The sequence below is a fragment of the Trichoplax adhaerens genome, genomic scaffold, assembly GCF_000150275.1.
Source record: "Trichoplax adhaerens TRIADscaffold_4 genomic scaffold, whole genome shotgun sequence".
Classification (NCBI taxonomy): domain Eukaryota; kingdom Metazoa; phylum Placozoa; class Uniplacotomia; order Trichoplacea; family Trichoplacidae; genus Trichoplax; species Trichoplax adhaerens.
This window is the reverse complement of record NW_002060946.1, coordinates 2564589-2587345: the sequence shown is the minus strand read 5'-3', so window position 1 is coordinate 2587345 and position 22757 is coordinate 2564589. Positions and strand designations below refer to the sequence as shown.

At 29.5% G+C, this 22757-nt stretch overlaps 1 protein-coding gene across 1 annotated transcript; it reads left to right on the top strand.

Moving 5' to 3' along the window:
* Window positions 1-5985: 5985 nt before the first annotated feature.
* TRIADDRAFT_55425 (uncharacterized protein) lies at window positions 5986-22711 on the top strand (the record flags this gene model as incomplete). Its single annotated transcript, XM_002111886.1, has 14 exons — window positions 5986-6222; window positions 7133-7270; window positions 10597-10773; window positions 13088-13195; window positions 14517-14582; window positions 15532-15723; window positions 18145-18396; window positions 18526-18589; window positions 18761-18838; window positions 19010-19166; window positions 19383-19443; window positions 21059-21172; window positions 21273-21395; window positions 22286-22711. 14 exons carry the CDS (start codon window positions 5986-5988, stop codon window positions 22709-22711), a joined length of 2193 nt encoding a protein of 730 aa, XP_002111922.1.
* Window positions 22712-22757: the final 46 nt, after the last annotated feature.

Here is a 22757-nt window from a genome sequence, read left to right as displayed (position 1 = left end):
TAGGTATGTAAATAGATTGAATAAGTTAGATATCGACCTTTAACTGGCAACTATTGTTGCTAAATATATCGATTTGATTGGCTCTAGGACAACTGTAACATTATCAATTTATCCAGCTCTTGCATTATTAATAATTTTATACGGATTTAAGTTTCTCGATATAACCTTAAATTAGTCTATTATCGTAATTAATAACCCCACAGTATAAATTTATAATATGCTCTAGTATGTGATTAATAGCTATTTTACATTGGAGCAGTATCATCGCAATATGAAAAGATCGAACAGTATTCTACGAACTTTTGCTAACATAATCTACAATCATCAATTAGAAAAAGTAAGAAACTTTGAAAGACTTCTATCCTTGATAATTGCTAACTTTTTTATCATTCAGCAGTAACGCCCATCAATTAAATTATTATTTGCAATATCTGTTTATAACTTATAATAATTAATCAACGGTACCAGAGAAAATCAAAACTGAAACAGATCATGAATTAAGTATTATATTAATATACGATAAATTTTATTAATATCTGATTCATGTAATATATTTTACAATAAGAAAAGGCAGTCACTTACTTGTTTATATCCAAAAATTAACTTCTGCACTTCATGCTAAATTTTACTTTCGATCTTTATTATTTTTAGAAAACAGAGCTATTTCTATTTCATACAGACCTTGTGTTTTTGATTTTTATTACTTGTATTTCATTTTCTATTGAGCAAGAAAACTATTCTTTCCTATTGTGAATTCTGTCAATTACAATACACGTCTTCATGTTTAAACACATTAAATTAACCTATTTTCTGTCTTTCTAATGCAGTATAGCAATATATCGCGGAGAGTAAAACTATCAATTCGTACTTTACTCTACAGTAGAAATGTAGATAAAGGTCAATGATCAGGATATGATCACTTTTAAAAATGAAAACAACTTATCCACTTTATAAAACCACCCTTTAGAGTGCATTTTTTAAACAGTAATACACAATCATGTATTTATTACTGCGATAATGTCCGTGATTAAACATGTATATTAAACATATTTGCCAAATATTACAATCGAAATTTTATAACAGTGATAATAAGTTTATCGATTTCCTTACTATAGCATTGCCATTATAAGGCATTAGTTTTGGTCACTAGACCTTTTAAGGAAAATCTATTGAAAGGGTAATAATTTGCTTTTTTCTGTAGCCTTAGGATTATAGGTTTTACTTTATCTTTACCTATTCTACTCTTGTCTATATTATAAGTATCGACTTGTAGCTGAATTCCAAGATGTCATTTTTACTACTTGGCTTTTCTGTTCTTTAATTGCTATCCAGATGGAACTATAGTTCCTGTTGCAGTTTATAATAACAGTAAGCACACTCTAACATGGAAAAGTCAATTTCGATGGAGAAGTAAGTTTCAATAAGAAAAAGACTTTCGCTCTTATCGGTATAGATAATATTTACTCGAATTGAGCAAGAATGTTGGACAAAACGGACTACGAAACTTTCATCAAAACAAATAAACATTGATGCTGATCTTATTGTAGTGATGCACCCTATATTTGCTTGTAGCGATAGCTATATTTGATTGTGTTGTGTACTATATTTAGAATAGTTAAGTTTCTAAAAATAGATATTCTTGTGCTGCTAGATTTAGGTGACTGGTAACTACTATATTAGAAAGTGTTATTCACTAATATAGCTGTTAACTAATTATGGTACAGGACGTTATACGACTTGAAATACTAAGATTGTAAAGATGCCCAATACCTTACGGTGTTGGACATTAATGGTAAAGTAATAATATTGTAAGCAGTTTGATTAATACTGTAAAATGTAGTGATGATTCATGTCTGATTGTAGACGATGTTATTGCCTTAAATAGATTCAGAGAAAAGTATATAAGGTGTACAAATCTGAGCGTAAAGGAGGAAAAAGATTTGATATCTAATTGAGCTCAGATTACTTTAGACTAGATTCTTGTGAGTAATTAATTATTGCTGTACTATTCTTTAGAACCTTGTAATAAAAAGCTTTTATAGTACTGGATTCCTCTGTGGACTAAAATTACTGTGGAAACGATATTACACTTATCTATGAATATTATTATGTCATGTAGGCAAGGTAGTGTTGATTAGTCAATCTGTTAAGGCTGTTTCTAAAAAATTGTCTCTTATATAATTGGAAAATTTAACTTATTTGGACATAGTTCGAAAAGAGATCGATCTTGAAGCTACAATGCATAAGGATAAAGACTGAATCACTTTACTTTTTAGAAGGATATCGAACTTTATTATATAAGAGTCTATAATGCCCTCTACATGCATATAATAATAATAGTACTATGCTGATTCTAATAAATAATATGACTAGTTATGCAATAACCGCAAACAATTTATTATAAATAAATATCATGAATTACATCACGGATTAAGCATTGCCAGTAATCATATTGAATTTATAAGTATCAACAGCAATAGGCAACAATTTCATCGAATAACTATCACTGTATCTAAACACATTTAAGCCTATTTGAGGCTTCTAAATGAATCATATTTTACTCGTATGTACAAGAATAGTTCAAGAAGAATAAAACGCCAACTACAAGTTATCTTGCAATATATAACTTATGCAAATAGTTTCTGTAGAAAGTTTAATCAATGAGTTATCTTAATAACTAATGATGGTGCAAATTTTTAGTTCCTGAGTATGTCATTGAAATTATTTAATTTTAGCTCAGTAAAATTGACTTCTCCAAGAATCAAATATATGGTTTGTTCTGGTGCTATGGTTATATCAGCCAGCCTAATTTTATACGGTATCTACGAAATGAATAAAAGTGCTTGGAAAAATAGTGTGATTGCCACGACGTTATGCGAGGTTCTATGAGCATCTACTCATTGCACGTATAATTCTTCTTCATAGACCTACTAAAAATGCATAGGCAAACAGATCACCGTCTATTTAAATTGTACTTGAGTTTCTAAATTTAGCAAACGTATAATGTGCTTGTAGTTGAGGAAGTGGCTACTGCCAGCGGGTTTTACTGCAGCCTATGCAGCTTTAGTATTGAAAACTTTCCGAATTTACTTAATCTATTCCAGTGTTATTGCCAAGCCAAGACGCAAAGTGAGTTATATTAAGCTTTATCATGATATTGCAGAAATATTAAATGTTAATAATACATGCGGTAGTAAGATTAAGTTTAAATACCATTAGAATGTCATTAAACTGTAGTAAGGAAGATTAGAAAGAAACACGTAACATGTTCAATATTCAATTTCACCTGTTAACCTCTGTTAGTAATTACTGGATAAGACGCTGATCAAATTGGTCATTCTCTTACTCCTCACTGATATCGTCTATCTCAGTCTTTGGTCAGCATTTGATCGGCTAAAATCAACAATAGCAACAATTAAAACAGAGGTCATTAACAAGAATATTAAAATTTGTTTATGTCCATCTTTCATCATATGCACATAACAATATGTAGTCTACTTATGTATGAACTATCAAAGTAAGTTCTATACAACCGTAATGTAAGCTCATCCTGCTCTCCGATTAAAGGACAATAACGTAAATTGCATAATATAGATTTGGAGATACAAGATTATTTACTAAAAGAATGCACTAAGCTACAATTCAACGGAACAAAACATTAATTTAAATAGTTTCGAATTAAGCACTATTGTCCACGTGTTACATGGAACAAATTATGTTTTAAGCGAATTCTTAACAATAAGCTTGAATTTTGTCTGAATAGAATTCTATATGCATGATAGTACATTTAGGTAGTAGATACCTTTTGCATAATACCAGCAGTAAATACGTAATAGCTATCTACTGCATAATCGTATGCAATACTAGATAAACATGATAGTACATATTTAAGTATTAGATATATCTCGCAAAATAACAACTCTAGGTATGTAATAGCTATCTACTGTCATCATCATGTATAATAGCAGATAAGCATGATACCTTGTAAAATAATGAAGAAGAAAAGATGGCGACATGATTTGGCAGGGTAAAACTTAAAGACACTATCACTTTATAGGTATTTTCTATAGTGAAATAATACTAGTTACATATTAAAAGCTATAAAGGACTCTACTTTTAGTCCTTTACTACACTTGGCTTTACTGACAACTATTGTATTTTATAACGCTCTTCATTTTATCGAAAAAGAATTTTGACATAATATTGTCACTGCGAAGCTTTTTATTTAAATTCTTTCCGGTACATTACCATTTAAGGATAATTTTGTATTTTCTTTATTATGATCAAGTATAATCCCATTAAAATAGGTCTCAAATTAAACGCATATCAAACGACTAGCGACATAGGATACCACGTTGATCGATTCATTGCTTTTAGCAATATTATACGTATATGGTCTTACTTTACGCCGGATAAATTGAAGTTGTAATGCAAGAATAGCAAAAATATGAATATTCATGCTTTCATAGAAGTTACTAGGGATATTATTTGATAGGAATTAGGAACTGAAGATCATCGAAAAGTTGAAGAACAGAGCATAGATCAAGATCCATCACATTAATCGATAAATTAGACTGTTTATTTATTTATTCATTAATTTATGCAAATGTTGAAATTAAAACTTTATCTGGCTTGAATGAATCAATCTATCTTAATCTTATTCTAATTATTGCTGCTATTCAATTCTACGCGTATTTCATTCTCATAAACGATATTCGATTGATGGTACAGAATTGATTATTCATCAAGAAAGAGTTTTACAATAATAAAGAATCTCTGAATGATTTAGATTGCTTTATCTCGTTACACCTGTCATGCTAATTCAGTAAAAAACAAATCTTAAATTGGATATAAGACAGATTGAACTTGATGTTTCTATCTGAGGGCTTGCAATAATTTCGATTATTCTTTGATCAAAATAATTATTAAAGGTATGTTTATGAAATAGTTCTACCCATTGTGAGCATAATTCAGATAAGTAATTTAACGGTAAAAAATCGGCTAGCTATGAAATAGAAATGATCTGGGAATCAACCTGCTCCCTTAATAAGCTAAAATTTCTAAGTTGAAGCATCATCTGTATTATCTCAAAATGTACCGTTTTAGCACATCTCCGAGCTTGAACATCTCAAATCGCTCCGTCATGAAAAGATAATAAATTGGATGTTCAGTAGCTATTTATTTTATAATGTTATTTTCATGTTGATCCTCTGCAATACCAAAAACTAAATTAATAAAGCTGAGCAGATTGTTCTATTTTTAAGCTTTTATTCCATTTATTTCATCAACATGTACGTAATTGATTAACAGCCTAATTAATCATTTATTCTTGATTTATAATTTAATATCTGCGCTACCTCAACAACATTACAATATCCTAATTTGATAGTGCTAGTATCCAATCAATAACGTAAATTGTTCTTACTCCAATGTAGAAGTGAAATTTAATTATTCGTGATATCCATTTTCCATATTCCGCTAATTTTCGTCAATTATCACGTGGTAATGGAGTAATTGATATCTATTAACGCTTTATACCTTATTAATGATATTTACATCTTGAAATAGAATACTGATTCACTTCAACTTAGCACATGATCTAATTTTGTGACATGATACAGAATTGGATGCCCAACTAGTACATAAAATAATTATACTTTTCGAACAATTCTTGCTTTCTTCCTCTTTTACTATTGTCTACGCTTAAACTCCAGTCTATAAAATTAAAGTAAAATGGAATATCTATAAGTTATCTATATCAGTGTCTGTTAGCGAGATAATGGTATTTAAGTAGTTGTCAGCAAAAATTAAAGGTGAACATATCGGAAGAAAGTCAGAAATACGTCAAGATAGTGTGTTACAGTATTATTAGAGAAAAATTTCTTCTTTCAATTTATAAACTTTCCGGTATCAATCTATCAAATTGTCCTTCAACTTTCAGGTTTTGATTAATATTACTCTCTTGGGGAAATAGCGTTCGCCGTGATGATAATTTATCTGCTTTCTAAATTTGTGTTACTGGCCGCAATACCGATAGCAGCTTTATGCGCTAAGAACAAAGTGCTCCATTTGGGAGGCTTTATACCAATGGATGTTTCTTTGTCAGGTGGTTGGTCAGCTAGTGGTATCTTACCTGCCCTACAAATGGGATTTTTCGACATTAATCAGCGCCGAGATATTTTGCCTGATTACCAATTAAACGCCACTTGGGGTGATACTCACGTAAGTGTAATATAAATGAGAAAAAATCCAAATCGCATTCATCCTATGACAACATCGTTGTGTTAATACGATATTTTGAATATTTTAGTAAATTTCAAAGTCTTTAAAGAGGACTATGACGGTTTTACCGTTACAATATTTTTAATTCAAGTAAAAGTCTTCAACTGAGTTATCATGATCATCTGTACTAATCATAAATATAAAATTATTTTGTCCTACTTAACTGAAATTCTTTTCCTCAGTTTTATATCCATAGAAAGTTAACTAACACAAAATTGATATTTGAATAGTTTACAATCTTACATATTTCCATTTTACTGAACATTTTATGTAGTGGAATCACTCTAAAGCATATTAAGTTGTTTTCTAGAAAGCGTACCGAAATTATCTATACGTATTTGCATATGAAAGTCTAATTTATAGACGAGTAGTCGATTATTTTTCGACATCGTGAGCATGGTAGTTGTCATATAAGATATTGTATGCAGCGTTTCTGTGATAATAGTAGTTGACTATAAAAGGATTACTTTAAAATAGTCCTGAATATTATTGTCTAGCTATTTCTACATTTGAAAGTATTAATTGAAGCATTTCATTTGACCTCCAATTGCATCGACTTTTTTCTATACGTACTATTAAATGCCGAACTAGAATATCAATATCCCCGTTTTTTTGTGTATAACTTTTACAATTAATATTTCTATGATACTGATAGCTATCCAGAGATTGCTTAATTAAGTCAACACTAGATATCATGGCCATCAGTATAATTATTAAGAAATTTCCTTGATATGACAATTTTCGTCAAATATCGGCTGAAATTAGCAATAACTATATCGTTATAATTTATTACACTGTTCTTAAGTATTAAATATTTTATCTACATATACTTATACTTTATACGATATAGTGTCTGGCTGGTGCTGCTACTAAATTATTCGTTAAAACTATAACAAATCCTGTCACCAAAATTCTTCTCGTTGGCGATGGCTGTTCAAGCTCAACTCAACCGATTGCAGAAGTTATACCATTCTATAACTTGGTTATGGTAAATAATAGGAAATAATAAAATTAATTCTTAATTTTAAGAATATATTGTCCACACATTACCTTGGAAAGATACTACTCTCAATTATGCACGTTCATTTTTTTTAAGATTCCGATTTACTGCATTTTTAATTCTTCCGTGCTAGGAAGTATAAATACCCAGTTTGATATTAATTAAATCACAGTATAAATAGGTCTGCTTAAGTTAAAATAGAAATTAATACCTTTACAGCGATTACAAAAAATGAATGCTTGAATAATTATACAGTTTTCAGTAGATACAGTAGCAATAGGCGATTTACCAGAAAATCTTTTGTATGATCAGTAATTACTTTAGCTATTAATGAATAATTAGCAATAATTACAAATGTAGCGATTACCATAAAATGGGCTAGCATACTAATCTACTGACCCTTTTTAATCATAATATGGAAGTTAAAAGACGATAACTATAGATCTTTCATACAAACACTAACTATACTAGCCATGCAAGTTAGATAATTAACTGTGATTGTAAATGCTATGATTGTTCTAAGATAAGCAAGTATATTGATCTATTGACCATTTCTGTTCACAATACTGAAGTTAAAAATTTATAAATCTTACAGGTTACTTTACTAACTTTACTTTACTATGCATTAATTCGTAGCAATCGATATTTATAAAAAGTAATATTAATACTAAAAATCGTTAAACGATATTACTCATAGCGCTTTCTGATGCCGTAGCATTGTAACATTGAATGATTCCCAGCCGTAAATGTACAAGTTAACATATACAATGTTTTGAAAGGTTTAGGGTCCGCCATAATCGCAACTAAATTACTAGCATTAAATTAGCGTCGAAGTAGTGTTCATTGGTATTACTGCGAGAGGAAAACCGTGTGAGGTTATAGCGCGTACAACGATGTGACTAGTCGAATAGCTATAGTAATGTAGAACAGGTAAAGCGTGTAAGCTTACCATGTAATTAGTAGAAGTAACTAACGAGATAGATGCAAGATTAGCGCTTTTATAATGTAAGACACACAGCAGAAGGAAATCATTCGCGAAACACGAATAACTATTTAGAATAGCATAATTCTATATTAGGGTAGTTCTACGATACAATCAAGCTAGAGTATAAGAGATTTCCACAGTATGAATAGTTAAATGTAGACTATACAAGTAAGGAGTCACGTTACAGTCTACGTGGAAATTAAATTTACTAAGAATAGAATGTACCGTATTTAGTAGTATACACTACATTATAGGCGAGAAGGATCTAAGTTAAACTAAATTATTAGGAGAACACTATTCAATTTTAGATCTATTACTTGGTGTCTATTTTTATTTCTCAACATACGCTATGAATATTTTAAACTGTTGCATGAATTCTATTCCGTGATCAATCAAAAAATAAAATAACAAAATCATAAATTTTAAATTTATTAATTTACTTTTAAAGCCTATTATTACATTTTTAAATTATTTAACGCAGTATTTAATATTAAATATTTATCCACTTTTATTCCAAAGTAGACGGTTATAGCAAGCACTTGTGAATAATTCTAATATAGACCATAACTCTTAGTTTATTTCAAGATCTGGTATTCAATTTCCAAAATGTATATCATTAACACATTTAAGATTTTTCAGTGATTTACCACACTATATTACAGAGGTCAATCTTGAACAAATGTTACTTTTCCGTTTCATGCCAGCGATTCCATCATAAATTTAAATCTTTAAATTCAGTACTTCCTAAATTTTAAACATGCTATTTAACATTTAAATATCCGGCTGCTTCTATTTTAGAGTGGACTATCAGAGCGAATACTTACAAATAATTTCAATTTCAATCACAATTTTTAATTTGCTCCTAGATTTGATATTCAATTTCCAAGAAAGATATTGTTAATATAGTTGCAATTTTCTGATTTTTATCCTACAGTGTTGTAAAGGTCAATTTTTAACAACTTTTATTTTCCTTTCATATCTGTCATTCAATCATAAATTTAAATCTTTGAATTTAGTACTTCCTAATTTTTTAATCATGCTATTTAATAATTAATAAGTATGCGGTCGATTTTATTTTGGAACGGATATCAGAGCAAATGCTTATGAATAGTTTCAATTTCCAACCACAATTTTTAGTTTACTGCTGGATTTGGTAGTCAATTTCCATATAAGATATTGTCAAGATTAACATAATTTTTCTGATGATTAATCCTGCTGCATTAGGTCGATTTTGAGCAACTTTTGCTTTCTCATTAATGTCTTCCATCCTATCAATTTCGCGTTACGGATGGAAAACTTTAAGTTCAGTATTTTCTTATTTGTTACTATAGGAAACCATAAAGGGCAATTGATAGAAATGTTGTCCGATTTTAAACTTTCGTTTTACCTTACTTTAGAGGCTTAGTATGGATTTCTTCTTTTTTGATGTAATATTGAATAGTTTTCAAGTGTCGCTACAGTTAGCCTAGTTTTGATTTAGAACGGATAGTTTTAGCAGCTATAGTCGTCGAATGTCTCCTAATATTAGATGTTATAACAGTACTTATTCATATCTTAAAGATTCATAAACTAAAAGCGATTGAATACCGAATCGATAATCTTAGCCGTATATTAGCAAAATTGTAATGGAATACTCTATGGAATCGCTTGAAGATTTACTACTTTCATTTTTAGAAACTGTTGATATATAAGATTTCTCGAATAAGATAAATTCATCGTCTAGATATTTTAAAGAGTGGTTTAGTCAGTTACTATAATTTCAGAATATTTATCATGCTACTACTATGACCATCATGATATTCCTAATTAACGCAAAATTTCTACTTGAATATTTCATCTCTAAATGTTACTTTTAAAGAATGAAATTCGTATCTAATCATCTGCAATATTGCGATTAAGTCTTAACATATCTGAGATTTAATTTAACTATTGTGATACGAAACTGAAATAGCAAAACTTAAGTTCCGCGTATATTCAATATGAATATGACCAACTTGTGGTTATACTGTATTTTATACCAATTATTACTTTAATAATTTTCTATCTTCACTCTTTTATTATGAAATCAATCTCATTTTGAGAAAATTTCCACATAGTGCTTTCATTGTAGTTCTTAATTCGTTTCTTCTATGCGATTCTTACAGTGAGATCTATTGATTGAAGAGATCAATATTGCCTTTATTTCGTCTGTTACACTAACCATTATCGGGTTGTTGTATTTATTATTTAATATTAGTTACCTGCATAAGCCTACCCATGTTACAACCGATAGAATAATTTAACTTTGATCTTATTTAACGTATTTAATTTTTTTCTTTTATATTACTAGATATCATATAGTGCGGGCTCACCATCTCTAAGTGATCGCAAACGCTATAAAACATTATTTAGAATGACGCCATCTGATTTCAACTATAATCGTCCGCGTGTAGCCATTATGAAATATTTTAATTGGTCTCGAATTGCAACGATTTATCAGAGCGAAAGATCCAATACATTTTCCTTAGTAGGTTAATAATTAAGTAGATTATGGATATCTTATTTTAATTGTTTTGACCCTAATGTATTATTAACAGCTATTTAAGGCTAATAATGTGGATTGAAAATTCAATCTTAATAATCTTTCATGGTAAACTTATTAACTATAATAAGCACAATACATTAATTAATATACTACTGTATATCACACATAGAAACAAGAAACGATGAAAGGATAGCTTTCAAGAAAATATTGACTTCAATTTTATTTCTTAATATTGTTCTTGCCCTTATTTTGTAGATTGGAATCACTTTCAGTCTTATATTTTAAATCAGTGAGTTATATAGAATCTCTATAAGAGGCAACTTAATTCATTTTCGATAGCTAAAGTTGTATAGTAACACTATAGAATACGGTAAAAATAGTCTATCATGTTTTTGACTTTCTATGGTAATCTATTTTAGCTTTGAGCTTTCCATCTCTTAGCAGACGGGGAAAAGAGCTCTTTTCTTTTCATCGATTATCTTTATTATTTATTTTTCTTATAGTTCGATAATACTATTTTATCGGAAGTGACTAATTGAGATATGTTTTTAATTTTTTTCTAATTTTCTATTGTAATCTTGAGCTTTCCATCTCTTAGCAGACGAGAAATATAGCTCATTTCTTTGTATCGGTTATAATTATCGTAATTGTTTATTTTTTATATAGTTATATAATACTACAAACGACTAATTGGGATATATTTCTGTAATAGCTCGCCCTATTACGTTAGGTTTTAGTTTAGGTCGTACGATTCTGAATTTTGGGTCAGTTTCTGAATATGAGTAAAACCCTAATCTCGTACAATATGAGCACTCAGATACGCCAACATGAACTGCAGGTGCTAGTTACACCAGTATAGCACGTACCCCAGTTGAACGTATTATCGTGTGCTCACTAATTTATTAGATATCCGTACAACTTAGTAGTATCAGCATTAATGTGACTTGACGTCACTTCTCTACTATCTCCTATTACATTTATAAGTGGTATCTGCTAATCTGTGTCCGTTTGAATATTTATTATTCATTTTCTGCTGGTTTGTATTCTTATATGGTACTTGAAAAATAAGTTTGTTCTGTAAATACGTGTAGTCACATTTAGACTAGTAGCTATCAAGAGAAAGCCAGGAGAATGAGATATTTCTCGATATTTATGGCTAGTATTATCCTGATATTCTTCTTATTTTGCCGTCAATATTGACGATGAAGTTACAGTATATTCAACTCCTTTTTCCCATAAATGATTATAATTGATGTATAACGAAATTAATTTTGTTTGCTTTTATTATTTCTCACTTATCATCATATTTTTCTACTTAAAAGTTTAGGTTTATACCGTACGAATTATCACATCCAAAACAAATTAAAACATTATTCTTTATTATTTTTAAATCCAGACAACCAAAGCAATATAGTAGACATGTCTACATATTTGTAGCAATTAGCAATTAAGTCTTATCGAATTTTCATTCTCTACTAATGAGAGTGCAGCAAAAAATTAGGAATGTTTAAAGACAAGTTAGCAACAAATCAGGAATGTATAAAACAAGTTGTGATCACTATTCAAACTAGCTTGTAATTTACAGCGTTATACGCGTATACAGTATCTTACAGAGTCTTTATAAAGTTTGATTGTAGCAGGTTCATCAACCCCTTAAGATTAGCTATTGATACCTAAAATTAGCTAGTTAGCCCTTATACTTTATTTACTGCCACAGTAAAGCCATAGAACTCAAATTTGATCATGAACTTCGCAATATTTTGCATCAAGTCGCATCTTAAAGTCCAGTATTCCGTAGCTGTTTAGAGAAAATAACAGTTTTGATTTACTGCTCAAAATAATTTTATCCATACTTAATTAATTTTTTTAATTATTTAATGGTGAGAATGACCCAATCATAATACTAAAATGCTTCAGTTATTTAAGCTATAAAATGAACTTCATTATAGAATCTACCAGATAATTTAAAACTCATCCACATAATGTTCTAGACTATTTGACCTTGACTATCATCTACATCAAAATGAGCTAAATTGATAATTGTATTGAGAGCTGATAAATGTATATATAATAGATTAAGGAATAGAGTCAATTTCATTATACTACTGGAGTCATCAGGCTTACTTGTTTCTCATACAAATTGTAAAGAAAAATTTATGAATCCGTTAAGAATTATTCAATTCACCGCAATAATACATTGAGCTTTCTTTATAAATAGCAATGACAGCAAGAAATTATTTATTCATATCTAACTCGACTATATTCCTATTTCAATGAATCTTATTGTGATATCTAGACAGCAGAAAATGTTATCAATATTATTAAAACACAAATCAAAAACTACGAAATCGTCACAACCGAAAGTGTCCGACGTGATCCGAAGATTCAAATTGAAAACCTACAGGTAAGATTAATAACACTAATAGAATAGATAAGATATTATTTAAATGCGGGTCAATATTTTGAATATGATCAAGTTGAATCGACAATTAAAAAATTCTTGCACTAGCCAATTCCACTGATATAATAAACATTTTTTGTAGTTTTGGGATAGTTTTACTAGTAGCTAATGCAATTTAGAATTATAATTTTCCATTTGCCAAACTGATTTCTTGCTATGCAGGACTAAGTGCTTTTGAAGTAATAAATCAGAATTTACTATTTTTCTTTAAATAGATACATTATTCGAAGCTAAGGTGGGCTCTAGCTATATTTGAAAGTTAGTTCTTTCCGGTAAATTCCCTGCTTACGATTCCTCCAAAAATAAAATTAATTCACGATATGCTGTCGTTTAGCTAGGTACCATATACAGTTCAGTATTACCTTAGAATTCCTGGATCTGATTGTATAAATACATATATTAATCAGTGTTAGTTAAATAATATTAAGCTCTATACAAATTTGAAATTATAGAGATGAAATTGTTGGTGATGAGTTGTAGATTGAGCTACAGAACTAAATCTATATTATAGCTATAACATAAAATCGCTCTGTATCGGCTTCTATTATGATTGACGGGCACAATACAGTTATGATACAGAAAGAAAAATAGATTTGTAACCTACTAATGGTGAAGAAGTGGATATTAAACCAAATTTATTCTTACATATTATAATTGTATTATAATAATGGGAAGAAAAGAGACTTTACTAATATTTCTAAACATGGAGAAATAAGAAATCTCGAAAATAACCTTAACAATATCCTTAAATTATTACCTTATATCGCTGATCTCAACTCTTAGTATGTAGAGGGAATGCATGCTTTTCCCAGGTTACCGATTGGAATTGGAAATGAATTAACTTCAGTCTGAAGCACGTAATAAGTCTATAGACTTTACGATTGAATTACGACTGCATTAATAAAAGTAATAGATTTGATTAATTCTACTGAATGCTTGCAACTATCATAAATAACACAAACATCCTTAAATACGTGACCCATTTTATAATCAAAGTTAACTCTTTTCTGTACCAGGAGCATTTGATGATTTATAATCTAGTCTACTAATTGATATATGACTAAATTAATACAAATCTGGGGTAATATTGATTATGATAATTATGATCTGCAATAAAATAGGCCTCAATTTCAATTCTATCTAATCTTCAGAGGTAGAAAGCATATGTTAAAACGATATACTTTACTATATATGCTTCATATGCTTTTTGTATAAGCAACAATACTTATATTGCTTATATACAAATTTTTAAAATATGTCATAGAGAAAAGACGCAAGAATTATAGTTTTGGACATGTTTGCCTCGGAAGCTAGACTGACGTTTTGTTGGGTAAGGATCTACTAATCATACGTATTACTGATAGTTGTTATTGGTATGTCAGATTTTTTTCAAAACAAAAATGCAATTAAATCCATCCAGTATTATGAATTTTGTTTTTGTTGAGGATAGGCTACAGTCAATTCCAATAATTTTAGCTGAATACTAGCTATACAACCAGTTCTACAAACAAACCATTCGTCCCTTAAACTACGTAGCTTAATTCTATATTGATCAATGCTTAAATTAGTATTATTACCACGAATATTTTATTAGATTAAGTTCACAAGGACTTTTATAGCTGATAGAACCGATTCAATTTTAAAAATTAAATTATTATCAGTTAGATTTACGTTGAAAATAAATTACTACTATATTATAAAAATTATTATACTAGCAGAATTGCTATTGCTAGAAATGATTTAGATCCAACATACGAAACGATTTTGTTAATTTCTTTACATTTAACAATCAGCTGTCTTGATTGCATTTCTGGTCATGGTCTACGTTTGTGAGCATATAATTTATAATTACAATCTTGCTTGTCATAGATACCTAAAAAGTAATTTTATTTTCCTTAATCAGCTCACGTATTGACTGTTCATCTTAGCATAAAATAGGCGAAAAATTCCTCAATTTACTATATTTTTATTATTAATCTGAATGCAAGGATTAGAACCCTTAATGGTACTGTATTTTAATTTTCAAGCTATTACGCAAGATGATGAGAGTAATTTGTCGACTATATCTCAAAAGTATATTATAATTGAGCTTAAAACATGGTCGATGATCAAATCAATTTAGGATTACACTATAATTTCCAGTTACATTTTATTTCCACATATTTTAAAGATTGTTAGTAATTAAATAAAAAGTAATTTATTTACAATTGATCACTGCCTTAGCATCATAGCCGTTCGTTATATTGGTGATGTTAATGTAGTAAGATTTATGTTGTTAGGCTATTCGACTTAATTTTACTGGTAAAAATACTCAACGGGTTTGGTTTATATCGGGATTTTATGCTGATTACTGGTGGAAAATTAATGATACAGATTGTACAGTTCAAGAATTGGAAAAAGCTTTAGAAGGAGTTATTATAACAGATATTATTAATGTAAGGACTGATGAAATACAAACAATCTCGGGCATGGTAAGTGCGATAGTAGAATATAGCATAAGTCATAGTCTAACTATAGCGGTGTTAACGACAAATCTTGTACTTATCAGTTGCATTTGCATCTATTTGGAGTGGGCTATCATATTTTTTGCAAAAACGAATCTCTAAATTTCTAAAATTTTCGGAATTCAGTATCCCTTAACTTCTCTCAGAACTTGAATGCCTTTGCCTCTACTTAAAAAACTAGAGAACTAATTTTATTCAATGATCTATCGAGCTTAAATACCTTTCGGCAGTAGCTAGCATTGATGAATCTTCTAACAACAATAATTATTGATATGGGCGTTTATTGATAGGTTTCACATAATTGGCGTACAGTACTCCTATCCATAGAATCATTTCAATACACCTACAATCTAGCATTACTCATAATGACAGTTACAAGAGCTTGTACTGTATTCAATAACTATATAAGAATTGTGTTACAATACAACATATAATTTACTGGAATGCATTATAACCTCAGCGATTCCTACTGTAAACTACTAATTGTAGTCACCATATATAAAATGTTAGTTTACTAAATTTAGTTATTTAATTCTTCACGGTAATTCGTACCGTGAAGTTATCATTTCAGCAGTTTGATATCTGGTGGAATTATCTGCTCATTCATGCTATCATTGAACTATGCTATGATAAAATTTATGTACTATCTGTAGACTATCGGAATTACTAAATAAGATATCAGTATTGTTTTACTGTCACAAAACAGCTTTGCAACAAGATAACGTAATCTACGATCAATAAGTCAATTCCTTGAACTACGTATCAAGGAACGATATCTGCACTATCACGAGCACTTTTGCTCTACTAGCAGACTACACAAAGACTTAAACGCCTCGTATTTTACGTTAAACACTAAGTTGGACAATTCTTCTTTACTTCACGATATACTGCATTTATATACTATTCCTCAATAGTTCATGAGTCATAGTTAATACAATTAACATTAGAATCATTTACTGAATTAGATATTAATTTTAGCTACTGCTCCCTTAATGCAGACAACAGTATTTACGAACATAGACATGTAATGACTAATACAGAATAGTCAGATTACGATATGTCCTATCACGGAACATTTCCATGATAATTTACAGTCTACCATAAGTAAATTACAATCACAATGATTCGAACTGTAAGCAGATGATTTGCATTCCCTATTATAACTATTATAATTTCAGTATGTGTATAAGTGTCACTGTCATAAAAAGTCAGTGCTATATTAAAATACAGTATATCCAAATTAGAAGTTAACTAAATAAGGATAGTCTAACAGAATTATCCTAACATAGTTATTTCTACTGTAATACAGTATTTAACACTGTAACATTTACATCGCCCATTCATAGAATATATTATTCATTTGCCAGTGTACGGCAATGCAACCAACTTTTTTAAATGCAAGAAATTTATTCTCACGAACACTTCGAAATAGAATAGAATCTATTACGTGTTTCATATCGGAATAAGTTTCTAATAATATAACAAACAGTAGAAGATACATATTCTTTGACAACAGTAAATCTATAATTCTACACACTGCCTATCCTTTCTATATACCTTACATATTTATGATCTGCAAATCACAAGCCAAAGTTTCCAGGTTGCATATGTTAGAACTAGCAAGACCTAGTATGAGATCGAAAAATCTTACAGTTACTACAGTTCTAAATTAAAGATTAGATCAGCGTCATTATCCTATTGTTAGTGCGACTTAAATAATCTTTATTATTACAGTTTAAATCAAAGTATTTTACTTATAAGGATATCTAATTTTACTATTCAAAATATGTCGATAGCAAAAATCAGAACATGCATTTAAGAATACAATTTTATTCTCATGTAGGTCTTAAGATAATATTCGTTTAGTTTAGGGAAATAGATTGGCTAGTGCCTGGTTAGATAAATGCATAGTATCATACTATTCTTGTATAGTTTAATAGCGTAGTACAATATGAACTTGATCATATTGGGAGTAATAATTACATAAGTATAATATTATATATAATACAGTATGTTGCTTCTGTATAGTTGATAAAATATACTTTTGATAAATAGGACCATCGCAAACAAATTAACTCAAATGTAGTATTGCTGCAATACATCCAGAACAGAAATAACGTAAATACTATACATTTGACTAGGTCACTGGAATATAGTTACCGGTACATAACTTGTTTATTAAATGCATAGTTGACATGCTTTTGTATATTACGTATAGCTCTATAAAATCCATTAGCAGCATGTCAGCTATATAAAGAACTCTCTTTCCATTACTTACGAAAAATTTACTTTATATATAGTTCATTTACGGTTTAAACTGGCACGGTTATGCGAATATAATATTGATAACTTCGTTCTTCTTTTAACCGTTAACACTTTCATTGTTAGACTGTCCAAGATTATCAAGAACGACTTAAATTATGGCCTACGTATAAAAGTTATCATTATAATCGATACCATCCTTATGGTTATGACACCACATGGGCTATTGCACTGGCTCTTAATAGAACAGCGACAAAATTAGCTAATTGGCCAAAAGCAGACAATCTAACATTGGAAAATTTTACTTATCGTCATGGAAAGTTAATAAAAGATATCATTATGGAATCATTTTATGAATTGAACTTCGAGGGCGTCACCGTACGTTAAAATATCTTTTAAGGGTTACTAATTATGTTTGATTTCTAAGGGCTTAAAGAAAGTAATAGACAGCGGTAGAATTTTAGCAATTAATGATAACATTGAGAGGCTTATTCATTTTTCTTTTAGGGATCGGTGAGATTTACGGATACTGGCGATCGGGCAGGAACTGTGATTATTCAGCAATGGAGAAGTAAGATAATATTTCTTTTATGATATTCAAATCGCTGTAAATTATAGCCTTACAATAAGATTTATTATTAAGGCTCAAGAAAGATATATTTTTGATCCCTTACTTAAATGCATGAGTTCTAAATTTATTTTTGCTTCTTTAAATTGATAATTAACAAATCTATAACTAAAGATGGGTCAAAAATCCCTGTTGCTATTTACGATAATAGCAAAAATACTTTACGGTGGATTGATGAATTTCAATGGAAAGGTACTATAATATAGAACAGGGTTAAGAAATACAGTCTGCCTATGGCAATCACTAATTTAAAGCGAGTATCCACATTGTAAAAGTATCTAATAACTATTTTAACCAATAATTTTCTTTTAGTCACAAATTTAGCAATAAATATTTGGTATGATTTGTTTTAAAAATGCTTAGGCGATGTGATACCTAGTGATGGCTCAAATAGAATTCTTATAGTGAACTATAAGCAAATTCCATCTACTAGTACAATAGCAATAGTCGTTATATCAGCAATCGGAATTGCTATAAGTTTTGCTTTTGCACTATGGAACCATAAATATCGCAAAGCTCCGTAAGTTTTTCAACAGGAAATTTCAATATAGAGATTCACATATTTCTTTATAATTTATCATCTTGTACCAATTTTAAAAGCACTTAGCCATGACTCAATTTTTTTTTAAATCACTTTATCTGTTCTTATCAGGGCTATAAAAATTTTATCGCCAAGAATTAATTTTATAATCTCACTTGGTTCAATCATCATGTATACTGGACTGATATTCTATAGCCTATTTGAAATGAATAAAAATTTAATCAAGACCGGCGTCACTGGTAGAATATTATGCGAGGTAATTTAATAACATTAATACATAGACAAGCATTATTATTTGCGCAGTTTCAATTTGTCAATAAGCATTAAAATCATACAGATAGCGCTGATTAAAATAATTACGAGTCGTATTATAAGCTGATAATTTAAATCTATTTAGTACACATAGATTAAACTGATGTTTTATAGATATTTCATATAAAATACGTAAAGTAAATTAGATTAAATTCATGAATAGCCATTCTAATTAGATGAACAGTACGGCATAATGTTAGCAGTTTAGAACTAATTCAATGCTCTATTTTTCAAAGAACTATTCTATTATACATACTTCTAATCCATCATAATGACTTTAGTTTCAGTCAAACTAGAGTAATGATGAAAATTCTTTTATTATTATATTGATTACTTTACCGTATACTTGTATACTTGAATTAATTTTAATATTGAATATTTTGTTATGAAACTGTAATAATGGCTAGAATTTAATCATTTACATACAGCTTCTAACAGATTAATGACATTTCTACTGTAAAGTAAGAAATACATAGAAAGGGCCAAGATCGCAACCTGCATGGAGTTATAATAAATCGAGTACACTTCCATCAGTACTAGAGATACATTAAATTTATAATCATCTACAAATGCAGTGTTTGGAATAATACATAAAGGGGGTAAAGGTAGTAGTCTGCTCGAAGTAATAATAAATCTAATAAAATTTTATAAGTACTGTAATAACTTCCATGATCATCGACGAATACGGTACAGTATTCAGCATAAGTACAGTGAAAATGTTAATGATACAGCATAATTGTTGAATCTATTAAGAGCAATCTTTCATAGAATCGATAGAGTAACTAGTTAACTCTGCCTTACTATTTTGCTTTATTGATACAAAATAAGTTGTAGATTATTTGTTGTCGTAATCGGATATTTTAATCGTGTGTTGTGTAGCTAAGACGAAATTACAATAATATTAATGCTACAATTATAGAAAATATTCTTAGCTAAATATAGTATTTTTCTAGATTAGCTGAAGATCGTAAAAGAGCTTCGAAATAAGAATAGTCTCATAAAAATAGGATAGCAATTGAGGATAGTGAATGTATTTGAAGTCATAGAATTTGGTACTTTAGTTTTAGTGTAAATTAATAATAATTTTATTTTATATACCACTCTTTATTGCTCGCTGTCACTAACAATAGTCCTGCTATACTATTAGGTTTGAATTGGTTTTAAAAATTGATTAGTAATAGTACGATTGCGAAATATATTATCATATCAAATTAGTTTATTTCAATATCCACTTAGTCCTGTTCTGAGAAAGACTAAATAGAGTTGTTTGCCATTTTAAAATAGATAGATTAGATCTCCACACTTGATGTAAGGAGTCCTTTTGGCTCTTAAAATATAGATAATTAGAATTAATTAGAAAACTCGATCATATGCTATTAAAAGCTCTTACTATTATATCAGCAAAAAGCGAAGGCTTGTCCTTGTCTATTCGCAATGATATAGATTCAATTAGAAAAGCTGCCATAATTATAGTTCAGTTGTGAATAGAACATCTACGTTTTGAATTTGAATTTCTACGTGTGTAATATCTTCCACTTCCTGTCAATTTTATAACGCAGATGTGGAAATGGTTTATACCATTAGGCTTTACTACAGCTTATACCGCATTGATTTCCAAAACTTTCAGGATTTATATCGTCTATACCAGTGTTCAATCAAAACCAAGACGCAAGGTAAGTGGTAATATCCAAACATAATTGACTTGGAGTATAAATTTGGCTAGCTACTATTATAACCTTTACCTAATTATGAAACCATTTCCTTGCTTTGTAGAAATTGCTGGATAGGAGTTTAATTAAATTGATTATGATCTTGCTTTTAATCGATGTAATTTACCTTGGCTTATGGTCTATTCTTGAGCCTCTTCAGCTTCAAGAAAAAACTGTTAAGATCGAAGTTAGTAAGATTTCATAGTTACTGAAGCTAATAATGAAAGCTAAATGTAATAAAATTTTTTCAGTATGAAGTATCATTTCCTACGTGATTTTTTGGCCATCTATATCCAGAAATTATTTCATATCTACAGACAGTAGCATGCAGCTTGCAGCATCTTTCCCCAATTAGATATGCGATGAAATTATTTTAGATAACATCATTTAATTCATTCCTTACATGATTTTTCAGATGATCTATGTAAAGAAATCACTTTACTTACAACTAGTACAATAACTTGCACCTTTGCAATGCTGCTGCTCAATAGGCTATCTGATGAAATCATTTCAGACTATACATAATTTAATTTATTCATTATGCGATTTGTTAGACGATCTATACTCAGAAATCACTTCATATTTATAGCTAGTAATATATATCTTTACCATAGCTCTATCCCATAGGGTATCTGAAGAAATTATTTAGTCAATATAATTTAATTTATTCCCTGTACAGTTTACTGTATTCTATGAACTATATTCAGATATTACTTTCCGTCTACTGTATAGTTCTTAACTTGACTTACTGGATAAATCTTTGCTACTAGAGCATAGCGTCAATCTTGACGTACACATTGTCTTTACTTTTTAACTTTGTCGGTTACAATAACGAGATCACTATCCATCTTAGATCAAGGTGACAAACTTTGTCTTCTATCATGCTGCTCTATATTATATGCGGTAAATTATGAGCTATTTGTACCGTTCTTGTAATCAATTAAAGAGCAGAAATAGTAATAACAAATAAGATTCATGAGACATCTTAACGTCACAAAATTGTCAATTTTTCTACGGCAATTGCTTGCTACAATATCAATCTATTCTTATTTTTGTAATATTTTTCCATATTTGTAGGTTACTCATGTCGATAATGCTGATGTAAGACAAGAGACTAAAGATTTTAAATGTCATTCAAAAAACTTAACTTACTGGATACTGATCCTATCTACTGAAAAAGCATTACTATTAATCATTGGCATGTTGTTAGCCTATTCAACGCGCAATGTCGAAGTGAAAGAATTAAACGATTCTAAATTATTAACTGTAATTAATTATAATTTTATGATGGCCTTAATTATCACTGGCCCTTTAAGATCAGTTCTAAGCGCTATGCCAGGCGAAACTTATTTTCTCTTAGATACAATCTTTATTTGGTTTAGCGTAACCATCATGTTATCGCTATTATTTTTTACACAATTTTATCGAATGATGAGAAGATTCGGTAAAATTAGTGAAAGTGCGTTGCCAGGAACTCGGTCAATAAGCCATGCTCTGGATTAACCCTTAATTTCAAATAATAACTGGATTGGATAAGTTATTTTAGGAC